This window comes from Lutjanus erythropterus, chromosome 4 (assembly GCF_056507025.1).
Source record: "Lutjanus erythropterus isolate fLutEry1 chromosome 4, fLutEry1.hap2, whole genome shotgun sequence".
Classification (NCBI taxonomy): Eukaryota; Metazoa; Chordata; class Actinopteri; order Lutjaniformes; family Lutjanidae; genus Lutjanus; species Lutjanus erythropterus.
In genome coordinates, this window is record NC_139320.1 from 45,553,085 (window position 1) to 45,578,749 (window position 25,665).

The window sequence follows — 25,665 nt, forward strand, 5'->3', positions numbered from 1 at the left end:
ATATGAATGTGAATATTACAATAAAATATTTAGTAAATTCAAACATTTGGTACATAATTGTTTTCTAAGGCTTGAAATCTTTATTGATTTTACTTTATATCTTTCACGCTATGCTAAGTTGGCATTAAATTTCATTATAAGTTGTTTCATTATAAGGTCATAAATAGTCTTCCAGTTAGCTTAGAGAACCATGGATGTACCCTGTCTTAAGCACAGATAACAGCTCTATTAGATATTCAAAGCCTTGCAGCTCCACTGTTATTACCAAAGTTTGATCCAGTGCTGAGTGTTGTTTTCCCTCCCAGCTCTAATGTAGGTAGCAGCAGCTATGGTGACATTTTCACTGCATTGAATTCTCGGCCCGGGTTAGCGCCCACATCGATTGGCCAGTCAACTCTTTTCTGTTCTCTATCACTCAGTAGAAAGACACAGCCACAGAAATTACTGCATTGCCATTATGTGAGTGCGTGTGTGTGTGTGTGTGTGTGTGTGTGTGTGTGTGTGTGTTTCAGCAGAGAAAATGCCGAGACATTAGTCATTGTAGTGCACAGGGAACACACAGGAGGAAACTGCCATGAATGCAGAGACACGACACACACTTTATATATTTTACACCATTTAGCAAAAAAAGCAGGGTATCATAAGTATAACACACAACATATACTCACGCATAAAAGCAAGCGACAGACATTAAGGCACAATTAAAATGTGTTTTGCATCTGTAAGTGTGAGAGTTAAAGGAATATACACAACCTGTCTTCATGCTCATAATCACAGCTGCACAAAAAAAAGCAGACCACACACAAACACACACATGCATGCCTGCACACAGACTCACTCCAGCATTTTATCAGGGAGGTCCTTCTTGATGTCATCATCCATATAAATCACGATGGCTGGATCAGGCTGAGATTTATTGCTGTCACGCTCCAGCCTGCTCAGGGTCAATATATGATGCCGGTTCTGAATCTGACATTAGAGATCAGAGTTATGATGTTGGAGAAATGCCTGGATCTTTTTCTCCTTTATACCTAACCTTGTGGTTAATATATGCTGAGTAAATCTATGATTGAGAATTAATTGAATGTCAACAGGGGTATTAAAGGGCAACTTCGGTATTTTTCCACATGCACCCTGTTTTCCCATGTTTTTGTGTGTCTAATGGGAACAACAATTTTTGAAACAGTTCCAGTATCGAGGGGGGGGCAGCAGTGACACAACAGTAGTGAAACTAACCTACAGTGTAATCTTTATTGGCAACTGCACACTGTCAAAGTAAGTCCAGTCATTTGAAGTGTTTGTTTTGCTACTGACAGGCTCAGATTGTCATTTTAAGTGTCTTACAACATTATGGAAAGGATCGCTGCAGAGATGTTTTGTTTAACCAGAAACAGCTATATCATTGCTCTCACCAAAACAACCAGAGTCCCTTTATCTTCATTGAACTCAACAGAAACAAAATAAAACTCATCAAAAACATCCTGGCTCCATGATAAACCCTTAATTCACTGAGGAAAATGTGAAAATATTCTGGTTTCTCCCCACCGCTTCTCCGACGTCCAACCTCCGTCTCACTCCTCCCCTGATATTTTCACATAAAATAAACTTTTTTCCTGAGTTTTATTTTGATTCTGTCAAGTTTGAAAGAAGATGAAGGTTAGGATGTTAAAATTACAGTTTTGCAAAGGGAGTCTGGTTTAGTTTGGCGAGACCAATAAAACAGCCGCCCTCAAGTTAATAAAAAATGTTTTAAAAAAAAGGTCTATCTATGTGGCAATCCTTTTTATAATGTCATCTGACACTTACAATCTGAGCCTGTCACTGGCAAAAACAAGCACTTGTAGTGGATGACAGTTTGCTGTTGTCTGGCAGGATTATGTTGCACGTTGTAGCTCAGTTTTGCTTCTGGCAGCTGCAACGCTGGAAAAAAACAGTTGTCCCTATTAATCTATTAGACACAAACATTTGGAAATAGGGCTTAAAGGCTTTAAAACAAAACAATTTGCCTTTTTTAAACATTATTAATGGTGCATTGATAACTTCATATTAATTTGTTAAAATTGATATTGATGAACATATTTACTTGTTTTGTTTTTTTTTGTTTTTTCAGGTCTAAACTGGGTCTTTTTCAGTCAAGAATTAGTTTACAGAAAGCAAGTGTAAAGGTAAGAGGGCTCACTGACAAAGACACAAACACAACACTGTCACTCTCTCTTCAGGCAGACTCTTTAAAGCTGTGATACAAAAACAGAAATGGCTGTTTCTCTTTGTTTCTGTAATGATCCTCGAAGCTAAAAAGAGACTTGTGTTCTCTGGATAAGGCTTGAAGCTCCAGTCTGTTACTGTGATGCAGTGTTGCACTATCGCCTGCCTCTCTTTCCTTCCAGTTGAAAGCCAAGAGAAGTGACTGTAACTCCAAGGCGACACAGGCCAGGAATGATTACTTGCTAACGCTAGCTGCTGCCAACGCTCACCATGACCGGTACTACCACACAGATCTACTGCACTGCATACAGGTATTTACAAAAGAACTGAAAGATGTGAGTGGTGTTAAAGAGAATCCTCGTCCTTTCCTATGAATGTGGACATTTTAGTAAAACTGCACATTTGAAGTTGCTGAAATTGTAATTTGTAATGCCCTAACGACATTTCCTTTTACTACAAGTACTGACTTAAGAGTGTAGCACACTAATAATACCCAGAGGGATTTTCCAGGAACATTTTCTGGTTCGAAAATTCAAAGTGGGAGCTACTTTGAATTAAAAAGCTTGATTTGGGATAAAATGTTTTCCTTTTATGAGTGCACACAGTCAGACTCCCTTTCAGTATCACTGAAGTAGTTGGAGGGGGAACAGCGCACATGAAAAAGTGATGATTTCACAGTTTTGAGTCTTCAAAGAAACTCTCTGGATTTATTATGTGAAAGGGGCTTATGTGAAGAAAAATCCCGCAAAATGAGCCATCCTTAGCAAATGATTGGTAGGCATGAAATTGTAATTTGCACAACGTTGAATGAACTGTACCGAGAAGAATTCTCAGAAAGCTTTGACGTGGTTTCTCTTTTTAAACACAGTTTTGTAGATAGAATATGAAAAGGTCGTCACTTGGTGGATGCAAATAAGTTTGCTGCATCAGTGACATTTTCTATTTCTGTTCCACATCTGGCTTCCCATGACATGCAGGTGTGCATCACTGTAAACTTGAAAGTGTGTGTGTGTGTGTGTTTTGTTCATATGGTTGTGGGATGTAGATTTCATAATTTTATTAATGTACTCAATTGTAAGTCATCTCAGTTATAACCCCATCCCTGGAAGTAATCCTGTTAAAGCCAGTTCTGCAACTTAAAGCATTAAGTTGTGACTCAGAAGCCTATTTTCTGTCATCATTCACATTTCTTTCATCAGAGGTAACAAACTGCTGTGTGTGTGTACTATCTGGCACTACCTTTTGGCACATTCACAGAATCAAAACACAGAACGAAATCAGACTAAAATATCTAATACTAATAAAATATCTACATGCCATTGTTGTTTCAAATCAGGAAATTCAGGTTTTTTGCTAAGCCCCACCCTCCATAATTACTGTTGCGTTGTCAAGCTTTCCGCTCTCACACTGCACAAGTGCATTTACAGTGATACCAATGACAGATTTAACATCGAAGTTGGCAGTAATTTTTGAAACACCAGGTCTTCAATTCCAAATGAAAGCAGCTCATTCTAGCTGACGACCGTGGATTTTGTTGGCTAAAATGATGATTCTCAGAGAAACATAAAAAGGTCTTAAAAGTGTAAAATTACGTAATGGCTACATACATGATGTAGCATTAATGCTAAAAGATATAGGCTATGCAGGTAGTAAACTAGCGTGACACTGGGATGGATATGCTAATTTTCACTTTTTGGTGGAGGCAATGAAGACTTGCCGCCTTTGTCGGTAGTTTCTGCGACTCCTTCGCTCCTTTTTCATGTGCTGCTTGGCTTGACTCCTTTTGCCTCTGTGCCTCAGCCCAGCACAGCTTGAAGGTGTGTGTTTTATGGTGACGCAGCAGAGCGGTGTATAAACATTTAACTCCTATAGATGAATCCGGCGAAGTACCGGAAGTTAACAAGCCACCATTACTGCGGTGGTGTCTCCCTACAGTATGGGCGTGAATGAATGCAAGCAAATAAAAGGAACCTTCAGCAGTTACTGAGTGCCGCTTTCAATCCAACTATCCATGCTGTCACTATTAGCAAGTAACAGCAGACATGGTATCTAGAAGGGAACCCCAGATCCGCAAGATCTCGTGAGAGTGAACGTTTTGACTGAAACCACGAAAAATCTCATGAGAGTCTTGCAAATTTGGGGTTCGCTAGACCAAACTGGCAGACACAGAGAATGACAACATGAGGTGCCACCGCAACAATGGCGGTGCTGCAAGATGGCGGAACACAGAAAGCGGTCATTGGATTCGTCTATAAATTCTTCACAATAAAGGTTTGACTGTGAAGCAGCAAAATCAGGATGCAAACACACAGGCAAGCATGACTGACACATCCTCACACACAAAATGACAGTCCGACAGACACACCTCTGCTAAGCAACTGAGTGACGGTGATGTCATTATTTTAAATACTGTACAAACATGTCAGTCTGACACACACACACAGACATCATCACATGCAGGATGTTTTCTTTGTCCCGGCAGTCATCAGTCTCAGACATGACTCTGATTTGGCAGTTTACACACACACACACACGCAGGAGGACATGCACATTAGAGCAGCTGGGTGACTCATTTTTCTTGTCTGTCTGAACCATGAAATAAGTTGCCTTTATTCAGAATATTAATTAGAAACAAAGGTGAAGCTCATTAATGTTTCTATCTCTTTGGCTTTCTGTTTCTTTCTTTGCTCTTTCCCCTTTGTGTAATTTCCTCAGATGCTCTTCTCCGTCTCCTTGTTTCTGTTTCTCCTTCTCCCTCACCCTCACATACTCTGCCTCAGGCGTGAATGAGCATCTATACTATGAGGCCAATCTGAATAATAGATCCTTAGCTCCTTGTGACAGAAGGACAGGACTGCGGGGAAACATGCACATACACAAATACATGTGCGCAAACACACAAAGGGAATGAGGGACATCGCCGGAGGGAAGCAATCTGCTCATCCCCTCTCCCTCCGCTGCGTTTTTTTTTTATTTGTGGTGTTTACAGGTCTTCACCTGAAAGTCACTGATAACAGCTCGAGCAAAATCTGCATCACAAGAAAAGTAGCAGTTCTTTTCACACTTCCAGACATTTTTTGCTCCACAGAGAGACAGTTTGTTGAGAAACAGCCTAAAAAACAGCATCACCGGCAGACATCAGAATAATAGCAGCAGTAGAATATATGCATAACCAATACAGCTGAGAAAACAGCAATCCAGTTTTTGGGGATTCTGCATTCATCATGTTTTTTTTTTTTTTTTGCACCGTCTCCATTTTCAGCAGAATTTCTGTTTCTCCTACATAATCCATCATGCTCTTTGCATTGCCATGAACACAATCCATTAGACACGGCCATGGGAGGACATTTTGGAACAGGGACATATAATACTAAATTGTATTATTTCGATATGTTACAGACAGTGGTGGAACAAGATCATTTACTTAAGTAAAAGTACTAATTATCACACTGTAAACAAATATTCTGAGTAAAAGGGCTGTTAAAATGTTGCTGAAGTGAAAGTATGTAATTATAATCATATCAGAAAATCAGGAAATTGTATTTAATTTTGAGATTGACTTGAAGCTCAGGCAGGGTGCCTGCAGGCTGGAGGGACACAAAGACTACATGAGAACAAGACGAGCGCAGCATTTTACTTTAACAATAACAAGTGACAGCAAGTCCTCCACTGTAAGTTGATCAGCTGTTTATAACTGTCACCTGCCAAATGTAAAACTAAGCCTGTTAGCCCAAAAACAAAACCCAGTTCTCTGAAAATACAGACTCCTTTTTGGCTTTACTACGTTCCAGACCCCATTAACATGTTGCTCAATTTAACTGTTACAAACATCTACTCCTTCTCAAAGATTATTAATGATTTCTGAGGACACACAAACAGACACTAACTCATTCAGCCAACTTTCTGCATGAATTTTAGCTCTATGAAAAGTGAATACAAGTGAACCGGTCAGAGCAACCCAAACAAAAACAGACGTTCCACACTGGAATGGAAATTACAAAGGAGAACACCCCGGCTGTAGTGTTACATGTGGAAAAGCAAGTATTTCTACTGAGCATGTCTCCTTAATCTCTGATGACATGTCAGGGTGATTTTAAGATTTGCTACAGTAAATATATCACAGATTTCTCTTTTAAAGTATTAAAAGTAAAAGTACTTATTTTGTAGAAAAAACTGCACTCCGACCGGTTATATATGATATAATTAAATTATTTGTTTTATTATTCATGCATTTACAAGCATTGTTTTATTGCTATAGTTGGCTGATCTGTTTTGTTTAGGACTGGATTGATTGATTATTTTTTTTATGGATTAATGCTGCTGCTGCTTATTTTTTGGTTAATCGATTACAAAATCTGACAGTAGTGAGAAATGTTGTCACCATCACCTAGAGCCCAAAGTGACGTCTTCACAATGCTTTGTTTTGTGCAACTAATAGTCCAAACTAGGGCTGAACAGTAGGCAAAAAAAACAAACATATTGCAGTTATTTAATTTTCTCTGAAAAAAATCTAAAAATGTCAATGAAGGTAAATTTGCTGGGATCTGTACAAAACAAACATGCTCTGTTATGTCTGGAGAATATGATTTGCAGGCTGGGGCATCTCTGTAGCGCCACAATGCTTCATTTATAATGGCACGCTGTGATTATTTTTTATTTTTATAAAAAAATAACACCTCCTGCAATTTGGATATTGCACTTGGCCATCAATTAATTGTTCAGTTTTAGTCCAAACCTCAGAGTTATTAGAAATACATTAGAATAATTAAAAAGAAGCCAAGCAACAAACAATGTTAGTGCAGTAAAAAGGACAATAATTCCCTCCAAACTGCAGTGAAGTAAAAGTAGAAAGTGGCGTGACAACAGAATACTCAAGGGAAAAACAAGTACTTGTGCAAATGCACTTAGTTACATTGCATCACTTCTTACAGATATTTGTACAACAGTGGAAGTTCACCAGCTCTCTTTAGGTACATCACAGCCTTGTCTGTCTTTCATGTTAAACCTTACAGAAGAATACAATGAACTGACAGTGAAAGATGTCAGGAATAAATCACAGTGGTTTCTTGGAGATGAGGGACGAGGACACTGGTAATTAAACGCCTTGTTTAGATTTGAACTTCACACTCACTGCTCTGACTGTGGCTGCAGGAAAAACGTATACGTTAGACTGAGAGAGAGCTACTGTCCTTGTCAATGCGACAGTGGTGGTGAAAGGGCAGCGGAGGAAGAGACTGCTCCACGTCTCCCTCTGCTGTCAGCAGCCCGATGCTCTTCTGACTGTCCGTCTGCCAGACACACCACACACACTCCTCCACTTACACCTCTGCTGCCCCGTCTGCTCCATCTTGCTGAACTTATTGTTCAGGCTGATGCAGTCATTCAACCCAAACACACACACACACGCATGCACACACACCCTCACTGACCGGCGATATGGGGACGGGGCTTTTTTCTGGAAGCTGACTCACTGCGTTTCAACACTACCGTAAATGGATGAAAGAAGGAGGGGAGGAAGAGGAGAAAGGGGGAGGAGGAAATGAGTGGAGTGATGAGGGAACATTTAGAGAGAAGTCAGCCAACAACACACCCTTAATGACATAATTTCCTTCATAATTTCCCATTGTTTTGTGTGTGCTAGTTGTACATTTGTGCGGTTTGTGTGCATATTAAAAAAAAACATGTTTTTGTGTTTACTGTCTGCTTAAGAAAGGTCAGTGGAGGTGTTAGTGGGAGGTTGCAGACTAATTCATCCCCTGGCCAGCAGCAGAGAATGGGTGCAGGTTTCTGAGTGTGAGCTTTTATAAAGTACTTTGGCTAAAGGAGAGTGAGTGTCTGAGTATTTGAGTATATGTGTGTGTGTGTTTGTGTGTGTCTGCGGTCTGTCTGTTTTGTTGAATTGGAATCTGAACCCCCTCACCTTCCCCTGCAGCTGTTAGAACGCTATCCAAAGAACACTTACACTCACACTCACACACATACCCTCTCACACACTCACTTTTCTGTCTGTCTCTCGCTCTTTTATACCTTTTCAAATGCTCACTCTTCCTCTCTTCTCCTCCTCTTCTCCTCCTCTCCATTAGCCTCTCTCTCTCTCTTTCCTCTCTGTCTGATGTGCCTGTTTGGCAGCGTGGCCTGCAGCTTGGCAGCTCTACCAGCCTCCCCATAGAAAGGCCGCTCATTTGGACTGCATACTTCATTAAAATGTCTTTATATCGCCACATCAGAAACCGTAATGATAAGAGCTGTCAAATGAAAACATCTGCTCGGCTTCTGTCCTTCCTTTGACTTTCTTGCCTCTCATTGTCTGTCTCTTTCTCTTCTTTTTCTTTTTCTTTTTCTTTCTTTCAGTTTAGTTTAATTCATAAAAATCTGTGTTCGGGAAGCGATGCCACTCCAGTGTTGACACTTAACTCTGTTAATTTGATTGCTATTTTTATCTAACTTTTACTTAAACACCCACACAGGTGTTTTCAATTACTCTACTCCACTATGCTTGGAATTACAACGCTCACAGGCAAGTCGTCCCGCCCTAATGAGTGCAGCAAAACTAACAGGAGAGTGAGGGAGCTGTCAGTCAGTCACAGTGTGTTCACGCCCACACAGTCTTGAGGAGAGCTCTAATTAAGTGTAAGTGAAAACACCGGCGTGGGTGGAGTGTGGGTTATGTTTTTTTTTTATCATATTGTGACCTCAGGGGCAGATACATCGTGTTTGACTTGTTCACTATGGCGACAGTCACAGTTTTAAGTGGTTTTTGATGGCTGATATTGTGTGAAGATTGGGCAGTTTGCCAAAAAAGACATGAATACTACAAAAGCTTCTTGTTTTCATTGGAACTCACTCATCACTGTGTCTCTTCCTACTACCTGCCTAATATATTTATGACTGTGTAAACATACATTTGAATAAGCTTTTGTTCGTCTAATGCCTGCAGGAGGTACCTGAAACATTTTGCGACATATTATTTTGTGTTAGTAACTGAAACAAACCAATAAAAATGTATAACTCAGGGCTACCTCGGTGTTCTCCCTCCTGGTCACTTCTTTTAGTATCTGCAGATTTTGTCAGACAGTCCCTACCTCACCTTGACATGATCGCCAGACAACACAATTTTTTAATGAACTCTTGACTGGCATATCACATTAAAGACAGATGATTTAAGGACGCTGATGTAGAGATTTTGGACAAGTTATGGGTGAAGCGGGTGAATAGGATTAAACTGTGTTCTATCTGTGCTATAATTCAACTCATTAAGTTTAAAGACATCCATCCGCTGCACTTTTCCAGACCAGGCTGGACAGAATGTTTCCTTCTGTCTCTGCTTCCTGTCATACGTGTCATAACTCAGATGATGGGACCTTCTGCCATCTGATTTGTCCAAATGCACTAGTTTCTGGCATTTTTAAGTTGGACAGTGACATGTAGAGCAGAGAGCTAATCCCTGATGGTCTTTTTGTGATATTGAGTTGCTCTGACTATTCTTTTACTTGCTGTACAACAAGCACCCATATTTTTATAGTCATAGGAAAAAGGGTTATCCTGCAAGAGTGGAAATCAGTCTCCCCTCCCTGCTTTAAAACATGTCTAAATGACATGGTTTCTTGTCTATATCTTTAAGAAGTTAAATATACCCTGTCTGATGCCAACCCCATGTTTCTGAAGATCTGGGGACCTTTTGATTGATCATATTATACTCAAACCACTCGTGGACATTGTCCAAATTGACATGCACATGTGCAGCTTGTCTGTGAGCTGGCAGTTTATTTAATTTTGCTTTGTTTTTGTTTGTTTTTCTTGTACATTTTGTCAGGTATGTTGTGGGAAAAAGAGAAAAAAAATATTCATAAGTAAAATTAAAAAGATGCCAAGACTTTGAGGAACAGAAAAATTCATGCTGTCATTTGGAACCAAAAACCTGTGAAATTTGGAGAGCTCTGTCAGAATGTTTTTTTTAAAAATTGGAATAACAAGCACTGCTGTTCTGGAAATTGCCCATCCATCCATCCACCAAGAGGTCATTTTATGTAGTGAGGTCTAGATTAAAAAATAGTCTCACTACAATGGCACAAATACAATTGGATTCGCTGAATCCCCAAGAGTCTCGATTTCCAGCCATTGCCTGCCCAATTTTTGATATTCCAATTCTATTTAGGGACCATGCTGCAAAAGATTGCATGTTTTTTGCCCTTAAAGAATGTAGATTATATATAAGAAAAAACTACACACATAGACTATATATCACATACTGGCCCATGCCATGACTGCCAATGGATTCCAAAAGTCCTTTGGGTTCACATCATATTTTCTCTCCAGCTTTGAAAGTGAGCTCCCTAGAACGTCTGACACACAGTAATGATGGTGGAGGACAAGGACGTCCTGACCTGAGGGTGAAGTTGTTCCTCCAGACTCAAAAACAAAAGGGACAGAGAGGACACAAGATTTGTTATGGTCAAGCTCCCAGTTACAAATGATGAGGTTAAACGATTGCTGGAAGTTTGATGACGACGATGGTGTGACGGTGAAAATTCAGCGGCCCTTCAGGTCTGAATGAATGTCAAAAAAATCCTAGTTTATTGCCAAAGCTTTTGTATTAACTGGCTTTATTCGGTTACTCTTTAACTGTCTTTCTCTCCTGTCTGTCTCTTTTTTGGCGTCTCCTCCTGATTCCCTTGTACTCTTAACTTTATTATTAAGGATTATGGAATTACATTGAATTAATCCATTCTTCACTGTAACCCTGAGGTCCTTCTCTCTCTCTCTCTGTCCTCTAGGCCTTGGATGGCAGGATCTATGAGCATGTGAAAGACTACCTGGTAGCGCTGTGTCGTACCGAGCTAGAGGCCTCCCAAGCCACACACAACACCTTCCAGTTCCTGCTGGACAAATCCACCAGGGTGAGTCAGATGCAGTGACAGACACGGACCTTCTGTACTCGTTTGTAACTTGTAGACTTGTATTGCTTGTAGAAATGCAAAACAGACACTCTGGGGAAAATCCATCAATCTTCTTGACATCATAGCACGATCATAGTGCTTATTTTGCCAAAATAGCGTGTTTTTCTCAAATGAAATGAACAGGACAGCCTTGACATTTTGAGTTTGTTTGTTATTACTAGGCACTTTTTCTTACACTACACAGTAGGGGAATTGTGACGTTAATAAAAAAATTCTAACTTAGCAACTCAGGAATGCTAACAAGGCATTTCCAAGGAACTCGAAAGAGAAATGCTGAAACACAGTCTTAGGGAAATTAAAAACTTTTGCATTAATGTGTAAGCCTGCAGTCCAAAGGTTGTGTTGATTGAATATTTTCTGTAATTGCCTGAATTTCTGTTAACAATGACCAAAAAATCTGAAGGCTGTCACTGCTCAGAATGAGGGTGAGCTAACACAAGCAACACTGTCAAAGTACATAATTTAGGTAACTAAATCTAGGCTTATCAGAAAAGATTCCCTCTACATGTGGTCATCATCGCCGGCCCATCACACTGATGAGCTACAGACCGGAGGGTTCAAGCGCATCTGTGACCACTACAGGTCACAGAGGGGTGCAGCTGTGCCCCTGGTGCAGAAGAAGTATATGCTGCAGGATTTCCTCCCGGTGGAGCGAGTGCTTACAGTTTCGGGACATACTACTTTCAGAGAGTCGTTGTTTTTTTTATATCTTTCATATTTGCCTGCTGCTGGGTTCTAGTATCCTCTGCTGTCACTGTGGGAAATAAATCATTCATTTGCTTCATGTGATGTTAAAAGTGCAGAAAAGTGACAGCACAGTCGGTTTCTCTGTTCGTCTTTTCTTTCCATGCACTTACTGTATAAATGCATAATCTGTAAGTTTATTGAGTATATCAAATGTTATGCTCAATGTGGTGCTCAAAGATAAAAAATGATTTGAAAAATTAAAAATCAGTGTCTCTTTCCAAAAATCATGACCTGGTTACTCAAGATAATCCACAGCTCTTTCTTTCTAGTTGAAAGAAAGTAGATCTGGTAGATTCTAAAGTAGGTCTGATAGATTCTGCAGCAGAAAGAAAGTAGTTCCTACATGAAACCGCTCACAATAAGGTGTGTGGATGAACTTGAGTAAACATCATGATTTTTAGAAAGAGACACTGCTTTAGAATTTTTCAAATGTATTTTTTTTGGCTCTTTAAGCCCGACAAGCCGATCGCCATTTAGTCCCATTTTACTGGAGAGAAGGCAGGCATCTCTATGGCCGATAACTCCAAAGTCTGCAACTCACATTAAAACAAATCTAGAATGATAAATAGCAGTACAGGTCAGGGACAGATATGTATTTTTGATTTTTGGGTGAACTGCTGTTGTTGAAACTAAATGTGTTTCATTACCATTAAAAAATTTAAATCTGGAGCATCCTTGAGCTCAGTTGTCTGTCTGTCAGTGTCTGTCCCGTGTGCTGAGGCTGTCAATCCTCTGCAGCGGCTGCCGGTTTGAAAGGGGATGACACGCAGCAAATGGGCCGCAGGTGGGAGACCTGCAGCCCATTTGCTGCGTGTCATCCCCTCTTCCTACCCTCTTTCCTGTCATATCTTCAGCTGTCCCTATTTAAATGACGGGAAATAATAGATTATAACAGAAGTTTTCCAATCAGACAGAAAGAAAGTCCAATGCAACCTCTGTTGCACTCTACTCCAAATGAAACTGAAATCATGATCTAAGGGAGATGGATGGATTTATAACGAAAACACCAAACCACGATTGGTTTTCATCAACACTGTGTGTCTGCTGAGTTCAACACCTCTCAAAACACCAATCACCTGCAGCAGCTCGGCGGTGTTGTGTAACTGGTTTTGGGGGCTTATACTCACCTCGAGCTATATTACTTTTTGTACTTTTTGTCCGAAGGAACACAACTCAATAAAACCCAAATCACAAGTTAGCTCAGGTAATAGTTGACGTGGACGGCTTTAAAGTGATACTTTAAATATCAAATCCAAAATCTATGTATGAAATGTATGAATGAATGAGTGAATGAAAAACTCACCAAATGTGGGCTTCAAGTGCGGCTGTAAAATGTTGCTTGCTTCTTCACAAGGGACCAGATTTTCTGAAGTGACAGTGGATTCCAGTATTGTGCTGGATTATAACTATGTCCCTCTGTCCCTCTCTCTCAGATAATACAAGAGTTCAACCAGCAGTTGTTCATGCAGGAGAATCCAGTGTTTCACAAAGCACACGACTTCCAGTTCCAGCCCAGCGAATGTGACACGGTGAGACGCACATAGTGACACACATGTTCATATCCATACGCATGCAGCTCAGGGCTATTAAACTTGGAGTAGTTGATTTGTTGAACTTGTATTGTTTGTATATGAACCTGTTCACACAGCAGGACAGTCGCTTCGTCCCTCCCTTTCTGTCTCTTTCACGCACAGACACACACAGATACCAATCAGTCCCTTGTGTTGACACAGGAGAGCTACTTTTTCTGTCCCCTTCAATATTGTATTTTACATGTTTGGCTTAAGTCCTCAGCTCGTCTCAAGCAGTCGTGCACCTTTTATTCTTATGATTTGAGAGAATCCCATTAATACATCTGGGGCTGAGAGGCTTGCCAAGCTGGAAATCAGAGAGCCAAAGCTCTGATCATTCTTATTCCCCGGAGAGATCTTTGGCTCTTTTGTTTCCAGCCTTTGGAGATTTCTTTATGTTTGGATGGAGAGTTGTCCAGTTAACTAGTGTCTGGTGACGGCATGAATCTACTCTGTGTTCTAATATTAATCATTTCGACGCCAAATGTTATGTGTCCACTGGGGACTTTTCTTTGTAGTTATAGCCTCTTTTCATCTTTTAAACTTTTTATCATCAAATCAAGTGGTCGCTGGATGTTTAAAATATATTATTATATATATAATTATTTCAAACTGTCGAAAATCGATCCGTGCCTGTGTGATCATAATGCAGCTGTGCTGTGCTGTCTCATCCCTCTTGGGGTCTTGTTAGGCATTGCTGGCTAAAAAAGAGACGTCTCCCAGTGGACATTGGTCCTAATTCCTTTACAGCTATCCTTTTCTCTTGTGTCTGAGTCATTTTGTGCTCTCTTCTTTCTCAGCTTCTTTCACTCTCTCTCTCTCTCTCACTGCCAAATCTTCTTTCCCTCTCTGATCTTTTCTTTTTTTTTTTTTTTTTTTTAACACAAACTGGTGCTCTGACATTTCTCTAAACAACAATGTGCTGTTCCTTCCCTGTGTCTTCCTAATCCTGTTTAACCTTTTGCTAACACTTTCCCTCAACTTCTTCTTCCATTAACCCCCTCCTTGTATTTGTGTGTCTGCGTGCTTGCACTGCCGCTCTTTGGTGTGCGTGTGCGTGGGTGCTTTGCTGTGTGTGTGTGTGTGTGCGTGTGCCAGACTCTGAGCTCGGTGCAGCAGTTGGTGGACATTGAGCCGTCGCCCGTCAGTGCCATGAGAATGACCCTGGCACAGGTAGTCTTAACTGTTGTTAGAATTCCCATCCTCATTCCTGACACAAACCATGGATCATCCACACCATTCATGTCTATCTATCTGTCTGTCCTGGTGACATTCACTTGAACATGTCTTACCCAACAAAGCCTTTTAATAATGCCTTTCAACTCTTAACTCCTGGTGCTATGATTGAGATTTTGCATGACACTGTTAATAAATGAATCACTGCATATGTATGCAGAATACAGAGCATCTTTAACTTTGCATTTTGCGTTTTCTGTTGCCTTATAAAAACTTCATGATCATCCTGGTGTTTGCTCAGAATCAAACACAATGGGCCTCATGCAAGAACATTTTTGTATTCTAATCTTAACTTTCTCTTACTTTTCTTCATATGGAGGGCTTGTATGAATGTGCCATGTCAGATTCAGCAAACGCTCCTTACTTCAGATAACTGTGTAGAAGATCCCCCTGTGTGTATTTGAGTGCATGTGCATGAGGTTTGTAAATAAGCGTAATTAACACCACAGTAAATCCATATAAGGCTACGCTTCCTGCCCTATAGTCTGGAAGTGTTCATTCATGAAAATGGCATCAAAGAGTAAGACTGAAGTCCTGCTTTCAGAGATCTATAAAGGAAAGTGTCTTGTTTTAATAGTGTCCACAATGGAATTAAGGGATCTGCTTTAACCAAGACAACAAGCAAACCAAACCAAAAACATAAAATAAATAAAAATAAATCAGATTTAGATGAACAGACTACATATTATGTAAAAAAAACTGAAGAAAAATGCAAACTCTGCTTCTGATCTTGACACTATAGTTACCATATATTATATAACCATGGATAATCCAATAACTGTACTGTAAAATAATAACTGTGGCAGGTCACTGACATGACAACACAACAATGAGACAATACAATAAATGTCACTCTCTGCCTAAGTAGACTGCTAAAGTCTAAAATGCTTAGATGGACAGTGCATTCTTCCGTGAATTAACCCCGAGTGACTGCAGACAGTCAACAAGACTAACCTTTGCATCTGAATTATTATTGTTCTTGGGAGGCAGCGTGGACCCATCCCTCTTCATAAACAGACAGTAGTGTAACCATTACAGCATGTCTAGCCAGCGTCAGCACAGACTTTTTCACTGGGGACTATGAGCATGAACATGTGAAACACTCAAATGGGCTCACATGAGGCAAATTTGTTCATCTTCACAAACTGTGGTCAGGTCCATAACCATAAAAGTAATGTCTACAAGTTTTCCTCTTTTAATTAATTACTGTAAAAGATATTGCAATGAACCATAGTTTTCAGAATCCCCTTATGTGTTTGTCACAATAACGTCATATTTTAATATGACTATCACATGCTGCACCATAGGGACACAGGTGTGGCTACAATTACACCTATGACATCATGACCACCACTGGTGTAAAAAAATAAGAATAAACATGACAAATGTGTGTGAATTTCTGAATTACTGGTTTAGATTTGTTTAGTCATGACCTTAGTTGTGACTTGGGTGTAGCTTTCCTTTAAAATAAACCACATAAATCAGACCAGAGTAAAGAATAGCAGTTGTTTCAAAAGTTTCTTATTTGAGATCTAATGAGCTCCTTAACTACCTACAATTACCATTAGTGGTTTCAGTTGCATAGATTCAGGGATAAACGCTAACCTTTTTAAGCCCTGGCTCCACAAGCAACCAAGCCTGTAAATTTGGTGGCTCAAATGTCAACTTATGTAAAAACAATTCAGAGGAATTCATTTAACACCACTGAACACACCCTCCTGTAACTGTGACACTTTTCCCATGAATCAGAGCGTGGTGCTTCCTGAAGGCATCGTTCATCCAGTGAAAAACCAGTTATATTTCACAGCAAGTTGAGAAACCTTCAACACACACCACACTACATTATGTCCCTAGATGTGTCATATTCAGGAATATTTGGTGGCCCAAAAGTATTTTTTTGTGGCTGTGGGCCATCAGGCCAAGGTCAGACATGACATTTTGAACCAGATAGTTACTTGTTTATTTGTATAGCAGCTACTTTCCGTGACGTGGTATCAGGTGTGGGGTATCTGAGTAGTTTTATGGTAAGTACGTGAGGCCAGTATCGGACTGATACCCGATGCTGGTATCTGTATCGTTGCATCCCTAATAAATACAGTGCTGAAAATGTCTACATATAAGATATCATGGCATTGTAGCAGTGAGTTTTCTGCCCCCCTGCTGTGTGTGCGTCCTCTATATTTTCTAATCATGAAATACGTCTATTAAAGCTAATTCTCTTTGTTATGTATTATGCAGACTCACATTTGCTTGATTACAAAACACCTCTGTTATGACAGAGGCTTCGCAACACTTAAATGCTGTCACACAGTCAGGTGTTGGTGAGCAATGCAGTCGATGACTCATTTGATGCTCAAACCTTGTTGATGTTGCCTCATCTTTTGAGATATCACTATGCCGTCATCGCCCTCCTGTAGATGAATGAGTCAAATGTTTGGTGTGATTTTTATTTGCACATTTGCGGTGTGTTATGGGTTCAAAATATGGTCACCACAAGCAGAATGGCCGCCTCTGCCTGTACTTGATTTGTTTTTCTTTCAGTTGTTTGTGTGTTCACTCACCCTTACCAAACCACCACATCATAATCAAGCTACATGCTGACTGTGAAGAAGTGAAAGTGTTAGTATTGTGTGAATAAGACATTGAGCCAAATAGTAAGGAGGTTTATTTTTTTAAGTGTCTACATCTGCAAGCAACAACCCATAAAACAGAAATACTAAAAATAAGAATGAAACTAATTTGGATAAGGAATGTAGGCTTTCTATTCTGGCACACAAGCCACTCTTTACACATATTGTTCCCCTTGGTTTATCAGGATAACACCCTTAATGTGTTTTCTTTTGCCATTAATGCACATAATAAGTCTAATAATAGTGCCAATGCATTTGTCACAGTCAGAAGGCACTGCTGTGTGTTCTGCTGCAGGTTGTGTAGAGTCCCGCACTCCCACTGCTTTTAAAAATCCATTAAAACACAGAACACATAGAAATGCCGCTGCCTCGAGTGTGATACAGGTGCTGTTCAACGTGTTGTGTTATATTAATCAAGACAGCAAGCTGTGCAGAGAGATCCTTCCTAAGAAGAGAATTGCAGCCTATGACTTGTGTGGAGTGATGCAAACCTTCATTAGAAAAGACAGCAGTAGCTTGTTATTGTGGCAAAAACAGCATCAGGTTTAGAGTTGTTGTTTTTTTTTTTTTTTAGCATTTTTGCCTCTCAGTAATATAACAAGAGCAATCTTCAACTGTTTAAAGTGAAGGGATGACAAAGAACAGTGCTGAGTACTTTTTATAAGTATTTTCCCAGGGTTTTCATTACTATTACTTAGTTAATTATATATATTATAACATTTTGTATTTAATATTCCTATTCTCAATGCAGTTGCTGCTGAAAATTGTCAGCTGCCATAAAACCACACGGAAGATGAAAGCACCTGACATAATCATGCTCACTGTGACCGAGAAGCCAGTTTCAATATCGAATGACAGACGGAAATCAAGATAATGCATTTGTGGTTTAAATATAGCAGTAATACGGCTGAAAACAAAGAAAGAAGTGAAAAAGAAAGCGAAAAACAGCGCCAGCACAATACCGTCACTATCAGGAAGAATATGTTTTAGTGAGATGTAGCTCAACAAGCTGACACTAACGGCACAGGGCAATATTGTGCCTATAGATTTTCATTTTCCTACCAAAAATGTTTTGCACTAGTTAGGGGGTACTTGGCTGAAAAAGACATTTCAAATGAATGACATTATCAAAAAACGTTTGAGAACCACTGGCAAAGAACAAGAGACCTCGGTTGGAAGCAAACTAGAGATGATGTGTCACAAAAATGAGAAAATTAGGCCTTTAAACTTGAACTTTCCCACCAGCATATTCTGTTCTTCCCATTGACACAGACAACTACGCTTTGACCCAGTTCATTCTCACCCCTTCATCCCTGTGGTTTCAGAATAACGCAGTCGTCCCCTACAGTACTGTAAATGACTGTTATTATGACAGTGGAGGTTGTTATTGAAGTACAGTATGATCGCTGCTGTACTTCACATTTCCCTGAGCTGGCAGACTGACGAGCCTTCGCTTTGGTTCTTATCACATTTACAGTAGTTGCTAATGGTTTATCATTGTGACCCTGGTGTAAAAAAATAATATCATGATAACTAAAAATAAAAGAAGTAGTAATTATTTTGCACTGGACTGGACTTACATTGTCTTAAACTTACAGTATCCTATAAACTGTTTCACATTGACCAGCCAGCAGAACATTTTTATGGGCTAACTATCATGCTTTAGGGGTAAACATAAAGCTGAACAGCTAAAGCTAAAGGTTAAAGCTAAAGCTGAACAGAATGAGGAATAGAAATAAACAACATCACTGAAAGGCCAAGTGTTTTGCATGCCAGGATTCTCATGTAGATGCTGATAGGCTCCCTGAAAGAAACTCTTTATTTAGTCTCTTTACTCTGTTAACATTACCCCAATAATTTTAGCAAACTATGAAAAGCACAAATTAGCTTAGCTCCCACCATGACATGTCAGTTCAGAGGCAGTATTCAAATCTAGTTTTCTGCCTCCCTGCTTTAACTCCCTTGCCTGAATGTAATTAAGCTGTAAATCTCCCATGTAATACTCTTCGTTTCACACCTATACTTAGCCAGATTTATGCCCTCTTGTTACTGAAGCAGCACGTAATTAATAGATATGATGTGCATGGAAACTTGCAATTAAAATATCTTGTACTTTAGTCTGGGTAACACACTTTTATTATCAGATTATGGAAACAGCAGCCTCTCAGGTCTGTGAACACATATTGGTGACACTGAGGGTATGTACACCCTGAGGCTCTGTTTGTTTTTGTTGGAAGTGGTAATTTTCTTATGTCTGTAGCCAGATTAGATGTCATACTTTACATTTTTGCTAATTTTAAGCCACTGATATATGTGGCAGAATTTACCAACATTATGTAAACGTTAGAAACACGTGTAAGTTTAGGTTATGTGCGTATCGTAGTTTGATAAGTCAGAATGACGGCATGTCAAGGATTGACGGAGATGAAGCAACCGGGACAACAAATTTATGGAGTTACAAACAGTACTAGAAAGTATCCTCTTTTTACCCTGATCAGATCAAATCTGATTCACATTTGTGAACAAGTAAAGAAAAAACATGAGCAGTTATGATAAAAGTGACCTTTTGAGAAATCAGTTTTAATAAACAAAAGCAGAAAGCTCCAAATGATAACATTTTGTTTTTGAATAAGGTATATAGGCATTTGATATATACATAAGGATCCGTACATACCGTGAAATAAAATTTAATTATAGAAAGGGCATCTTTCCACCTTTATCATGCAGTTTTTTCAGAACACGATAGACGGCTAACCATATAATTTTTATTAGCAGCATAAATGAGACTTTTGGGGTGTGTGCTTCTTCCCGAAGGGAGAAAATTATACGACTGAACTAAAGTGCCACTTTTTGGATAATGACACATATTTCCTGCTTCTTTAAAGACACGAAAACTTAAAATCCGTAGCATATTTCTGTAACATCAAATACTGTAGACTGTCTTTATTCATCATTTCAACTATACACAGTTAGTACACAGTGAAACGAAACAGTGATCTTTAATGGTGCTACATAAAAAAACACAAGAGACTTCATGACTAAATAAGCAAGAATGAAAGAGAAAGTTAAGTAACTCAATGGATCAAGACTGTAGTTATAAGCTTGTCATCCACTGTCAGACAGCATCCACTGTCTGTCTTATAAAAGTCCCTCATCGCTACAGGAAACCAATCTTCAAACTTGCAACCGACACACTAAAAATGTCAAATTAACACTGGGCAGCTAACGTAAACAAGCTAGAAGCTGTTAATTGCTGATGGTGATACAGACATTATAACGTTAAAGGGTTTGCCACCTGAAGTGCAAATGTTTCACCAAAACAAGCTCCCCCAACATTATTTTGGACCGTTGCCGCATCCTGTGCTTAGCAGCACCCAAAACGATTGTTTAGATAAATACAAACAAGCCAAACAAGCCTGAGCGTTTTTTTCCTCTATAGCAGAATAAATCTTTCTCCAGCGCTGTGTGCTCTGGGGTCATGTAATACTCAAAAAAAAATCAGCTAATCTGCTCCATCAGGACTTTGTGAGTGTAGTTTGATGAGATTTGTTTGACTGTGACCAATAGGGGTGTTGGAATTTCAATATAAAAGACCCCCTCCAGTGAAAATCATGTTTTTAACTTTGTTAACATGTCCATGTGGTGTTTTTCATATGTTACAAGTCATATCAGGAGTGAAATAAGCAGTGAACGACTTGTCTGAGCATTTCTTGCTTTGTAACAGCTGTGAGCAGGGGCAGTTATAAAAAGAAAACAGATTCAGTTAAGCTGAGTATATGATGTCCTAATCCTAAAGAACCGGTCCTGTTAATCGAGGGGGTGGCGCTATACATATCATTAACAGCGATGCCCAGCCAGAGGGAGAAACTGTTGTGTAGCTAATTACTGTGATTAACTTGCAAAACAGGAGGAGAAGCCAGGTGGGGGTGTGTGGAGAGGGCAGGTACTATTTGCATATTCATGAAGCCAGGTGACTACAAGATGAAGACAAGGTATTGGTACTTGTTTTGCAAAAGAAACCCATCAAACACAATGTATTATTTTCTTCCAGAGCATTTTAAATTGTTTAAAACATGACACGAGAGGAGGAATCATTGATTCTCCAAACATTTGTGCTTCTCTCCATCCCTGCATACTTGTCTGAAGAGAGAGAAAGAAAGAAACACTTCAAAGTTTACCAGCCATTTTATCTTTTATAAGAAGAATTTGAAAATGTAAATGTCAGTTGTCTGGGTGTAAAAACAAATGATCTCTTGATCATAACAGATCAATATTAAATAGTTTAACAATGGTAGAGCTGTCAGGGACAATTTGGAGAATCCGGACACCCCTAGTGACCAAATAACTGTCACCATAGTTTGACGTTTGATTAAAATGTTGCTAAATCCTGATTGGTGCAGAGAAGTATATATGACATCACCTTTTTCCAGCTAACCCTGCTCACTTCATCCTAGTGAGAAAACCACAAAGATAAAAGAAATACTCAATGTGACTCTGTGTGTAAACTGGAAAACTTAGAGACACATTAAATACATTAGTCTCTGAAGAAAAAAATATCCATAGTAATATTTGCTGTTGAATGTTTTATTGGAAAACCATGCAGATTCTTCCACAAGCTCACATACTATATGTACTTTGTGTGTAAAAAAAAATAAAATCACATTTAAAAAGGCCTGTTGCCATGCAGCTCCTGCTCTCACACACACACACAGAGATTCTCACACTTTTTCACATGTGGTTTTGATAGCAGCTATTTTGTAACAGAGGATAACAATACAGCTTTGCAGCGCATTCTGTATTAATTATGTGAGAAGGAAACAATCTTTCTCTCACACTTTCTTTAGCTTAATTAACAGCTCCTGCATCACAAACACCTTGTGCCTTTATTGCCAACAGTGTTCTTATTTGTGCATGTGTATATGTGTGTGTTTGCCATGCTGGTGTGTGTGTGCGTTTGTGTGGGTCTGGGTCCATATGTGTTTACCCATGCCTGTCTGGTGTGTATGTGTGTTTGTCTATATCAGAGTCGTCAGCTAGAGTCGGAGACGGGGACGACGGAGGAGCACAGTCTGAACAAGGAGGCCAGGAAATGGGCGACCAGAGTGGCCAGAGAACACAAGAACATCATACATTACAAGAGAGTAAGACGGACACACACACACATCCTGACATTTGGCACATTTACACAAAACACATACGCACTATTTATAATCAAATTGTGTATTTGTGCGTGTGGTTTTCAGTGTCTGGAGGAGTGTGAGACCCATGGATTGCCCCCCACAGAGCAGGGCAGATTAGACCTGGAGATGAAGATAGAGGACACCAAAGAAAACATGCGCAAAGCTGAGGTCAGTCAACACTTAGTTTTTATCACACGGCTTTTTAACAGAGGGTAAACAATAGGATGTGTTTCCTTGGCACAGTTGCCTCAGTGTCTCGACCCTCTCTGTGTGAAGTTTGGATGTTCTCCTGACTGAGGCGAGGTTCCAGCCTCTAATACGCATGGATGATGTTTCATCTCATCTAGGGCTGCACAATTATGGCCAAAATAAAAATGATTTTTTATTGAAATTGAGACAGTAATTATTTATCATAATTGTTCATTGATTTTTTTTTTGCACTTTCATATTTAACAAGAAATCTGTAATATGTTTACTGTCATAAGGCATAAAACGGCCTTGATACGTCATCACAGATCAAGGAAACGTTAAATTGAAATACTCGCTTCTCTAATGCAGCACCTGTTGCCTGTTTTATCATAATGAGAGTTCAGTTTTTGCCATTTGAGTTAGTATCTGTTTATGAGTTGGAAGAAATCATGAATTATCTTTTAGAAGGAGTAGATTTTTATAACGGTTAAATTGAGCAATATGTTACTGGACAGGCAGTGAGACAGGCAGTGAGACAGGCAGCCACTGAACTCCAGCTCCAGAGTGTGTTTTTTCAGAGCAGTGGGCAGAATTAACTTTACAGTCACAGATAGCTGACAGTTGTAAACAGCTGATCAAGTAAACCACCGTTAGGGTGGGAGACTCGCTGTCACTTGTTCTAAAATATCTGAAGTTGCATGTGTTTTGTGATCCTGCATCCTGTTCCTGCAGCCTGCCCGATGGGGGGAAACGCTCGCTTCAACCATAGATCCTATATTAAATGTGATTTCAACCTGTTAAATATAGAGTCCATGGCTCCAACTCACTATTTGGATTGCAATACTCATTTTTTGCGTATGCTACATATTTCTCCTTAAAATAAACAGAGCTTTCACTTCATGTGCATTTTGTGCACATTCCTGGCAATGTAGAAATCAGTTAACCGAATTAAGACTGGTCCTTATTCAGAGTGCATACCCTAGAAGCAAAATCTAAATAAAATTGTTCCAAAACTTTTTAATCAAAAATAAATTAACAGAGCAGTGCATCACTTTCATGTTGTGCTACATTCATATGATGATGCGCTGTACAGAGTCACTGTTACAGATGTCTGAGTAAATGCTGGACAACAACAGGGATTCATTTGGTTAATGTTACTGACGTTATTCTTCTTGGGCTTCGTGCGTTCATCTGACGGCAGTTTGTGGTATTTTTTCAGGTGGTTTAACAAGTTAGTTGTGTTGCTTTGTGGCACAGACAAGTCTCATGCACTCTTTGTGTATGACTTGTTCTTGCATAACATCGCTTCCCTAAATCCAAAATACTAAAAAAATGTATGATTACTGGTTTTGAGGGACAAGCTCTTCTGCTCCAGACATTTGATTTTCGTTTTGTCCATCTGTTATCTGTTGTATAGCCTATTACTCTTCTAGTCCAGACTGCAGCAGCAGCAGCAGCATCCAGGACATTTTTCACAAACTGCCGCTGCAGGAAGTGCTTTATTTGATATGCAGTAGAGTTTTCTATGAACGGAGCACATTTTAAATGTCAGCATCACTGTTGATCATGCTCATTTAATTGGGAAGCCAAAATCGTGATAGAGACTAAAATTTGATTAATTGTGGAGCATAATTCTGTTCTGAAATTAAAAATATGAAGGATTCTTCTCCACCAAACCTTCAGTAAACAAACTTAAATAGATATATATGTTCTTGTGAGTAGTTAGTGTGGAGTGGAAGGTCACTACAAACAGGATAATCAGACCAGCAAACAGAATAATCCCTCTGTTTCAGTGGCAACATAAAATTCAGCCCTGTCCCATATTTCCTCTGCCCGGTGTTTGGGCTGAGTTGCTAATTATTCAGTAAATATTTTAAATGCAAACAGTGGCAATTTGCATTCAGTCTGCTCGTCTGCTCAGCTGATGTAGCAGGGAGCAATTAACAAACATTGCTCAGGACAGATCGATACACCTTTCACATAGCAGGAGATGTCAAATCATTCAAATTATCCGACCTTTCTCATCCACAAAGCCCAATAATCCCCTGCCATACATGGTTTTTCCTGCATTCTGTTAAGTTGTAGGGGTGTAAACATACTCATTTGTGTCTGTCAGTAGCTCACGGTGACAGTACACAGGTGTGACAGCTGTGCAGGTGCAAAAATATGAGCTATGATCCCTAAACTATCAGATGTAATACTATGATTTTCTTGCTGTTTTGGCTCCTTCTTCCACTCCTTGGCCTCTCATCTTGTGTTCAGACTCTCTCTTCTTCCTCTCTACTCCTCTCAGCCTTTCCACTTGGAGAGATATCTATCATTTATGTATTGATTCTCGCGGACTCGACCTGCCACACACACTGAATGAGGTCGCAGAACCATCGCTCATCCTTTTCCACTCGATTCAGTCTCTGTTCTCTCACAAAAGTCTCTGCATTTTTTTTTCCATCTCTGCTCTTCAATTTCATCTCTCTTCTTCCACTCTGCTGAGCTCATTCTCTCCCCCAACGCTGCCTCTTTGCCTCCATGCTACCTCTCTTATCTGGCTTTCACATATCTGGCACCCTCTGCTGTCTGGTTTGGTCAAAAAAACATTTCTGATGTTGAACCTCTGTGTGATCACTATGTATCCCCTGAGGCGTTTTTGCAAATTATTGGGTGAGCATATTTTATTTAATTTTCCTGCTTTTATTGATAGATATGCTGTTATTTCAGTGCAGCACTATCAATAGCTTGTTAGCTCACTTTCTACAAAATAATTATTCACTGCAAAGTGGAAACATGTGACCACGCCACCTTTTTCCTACCCCACCCTCTCTCTCTCTCTCTCTCTCTCTGCCTCTCTGTTTCAGCCTCTCGCTCACTCTGTCTGTCTGCTATTCTTTGCTCTTGTAGGGCAGCATTACCTCGAGTAAGATGATGAATATTTTATGAGCTCGTTTGGTACAAA

At 39.6% G+C, this 25,665-nt stretch overlaps 1 protein-coding gene across 3 annotated transcripts in view; it reads left to right on the forward strand.

The window, feature by feature from the left end:
* The window catches only part of fchsd2 (FCH and double SH3 domains 2), a 105,608-nt gene that overhangs the window by 53,267 nt on the left and 26,676 nt on the right, over positions 1-25,665 (forward strand). For 2 of the 3 annotated variants that reach the window (XM_084718129.1, XM_084718130.1), the window contains exons 7-13: positions 2,111-2,165; positions 2,388-2,516; positions 10,980-11,102; positions 13,343-13,438; positions 14,579-14,653; positions 22,371-22,487; positions 22,590-22,694. In XM_084718129.1, the coding sequence (XP_084574255.1) occupies positions 2,111-2,165; positions 2,388-2,516; positions 10,980-11,102; positions 13,343-13,438; positions 14,579-14,653; positions 22,371-22,487; positions 22,590-22,694 (700 nt within the window). The remainder of the gene's footprint in view (positions 1-2,110; positions 2,166-2,387; positions 2,517-10,979; positions 11,103-13,342; positions 13,439-14,578; positions 14,654-22,370; positions 22,488-22,589; positions 22,695-25,665) is intronic. The other variant, XM_084718132.1, reaches the window with a different exon arrangement.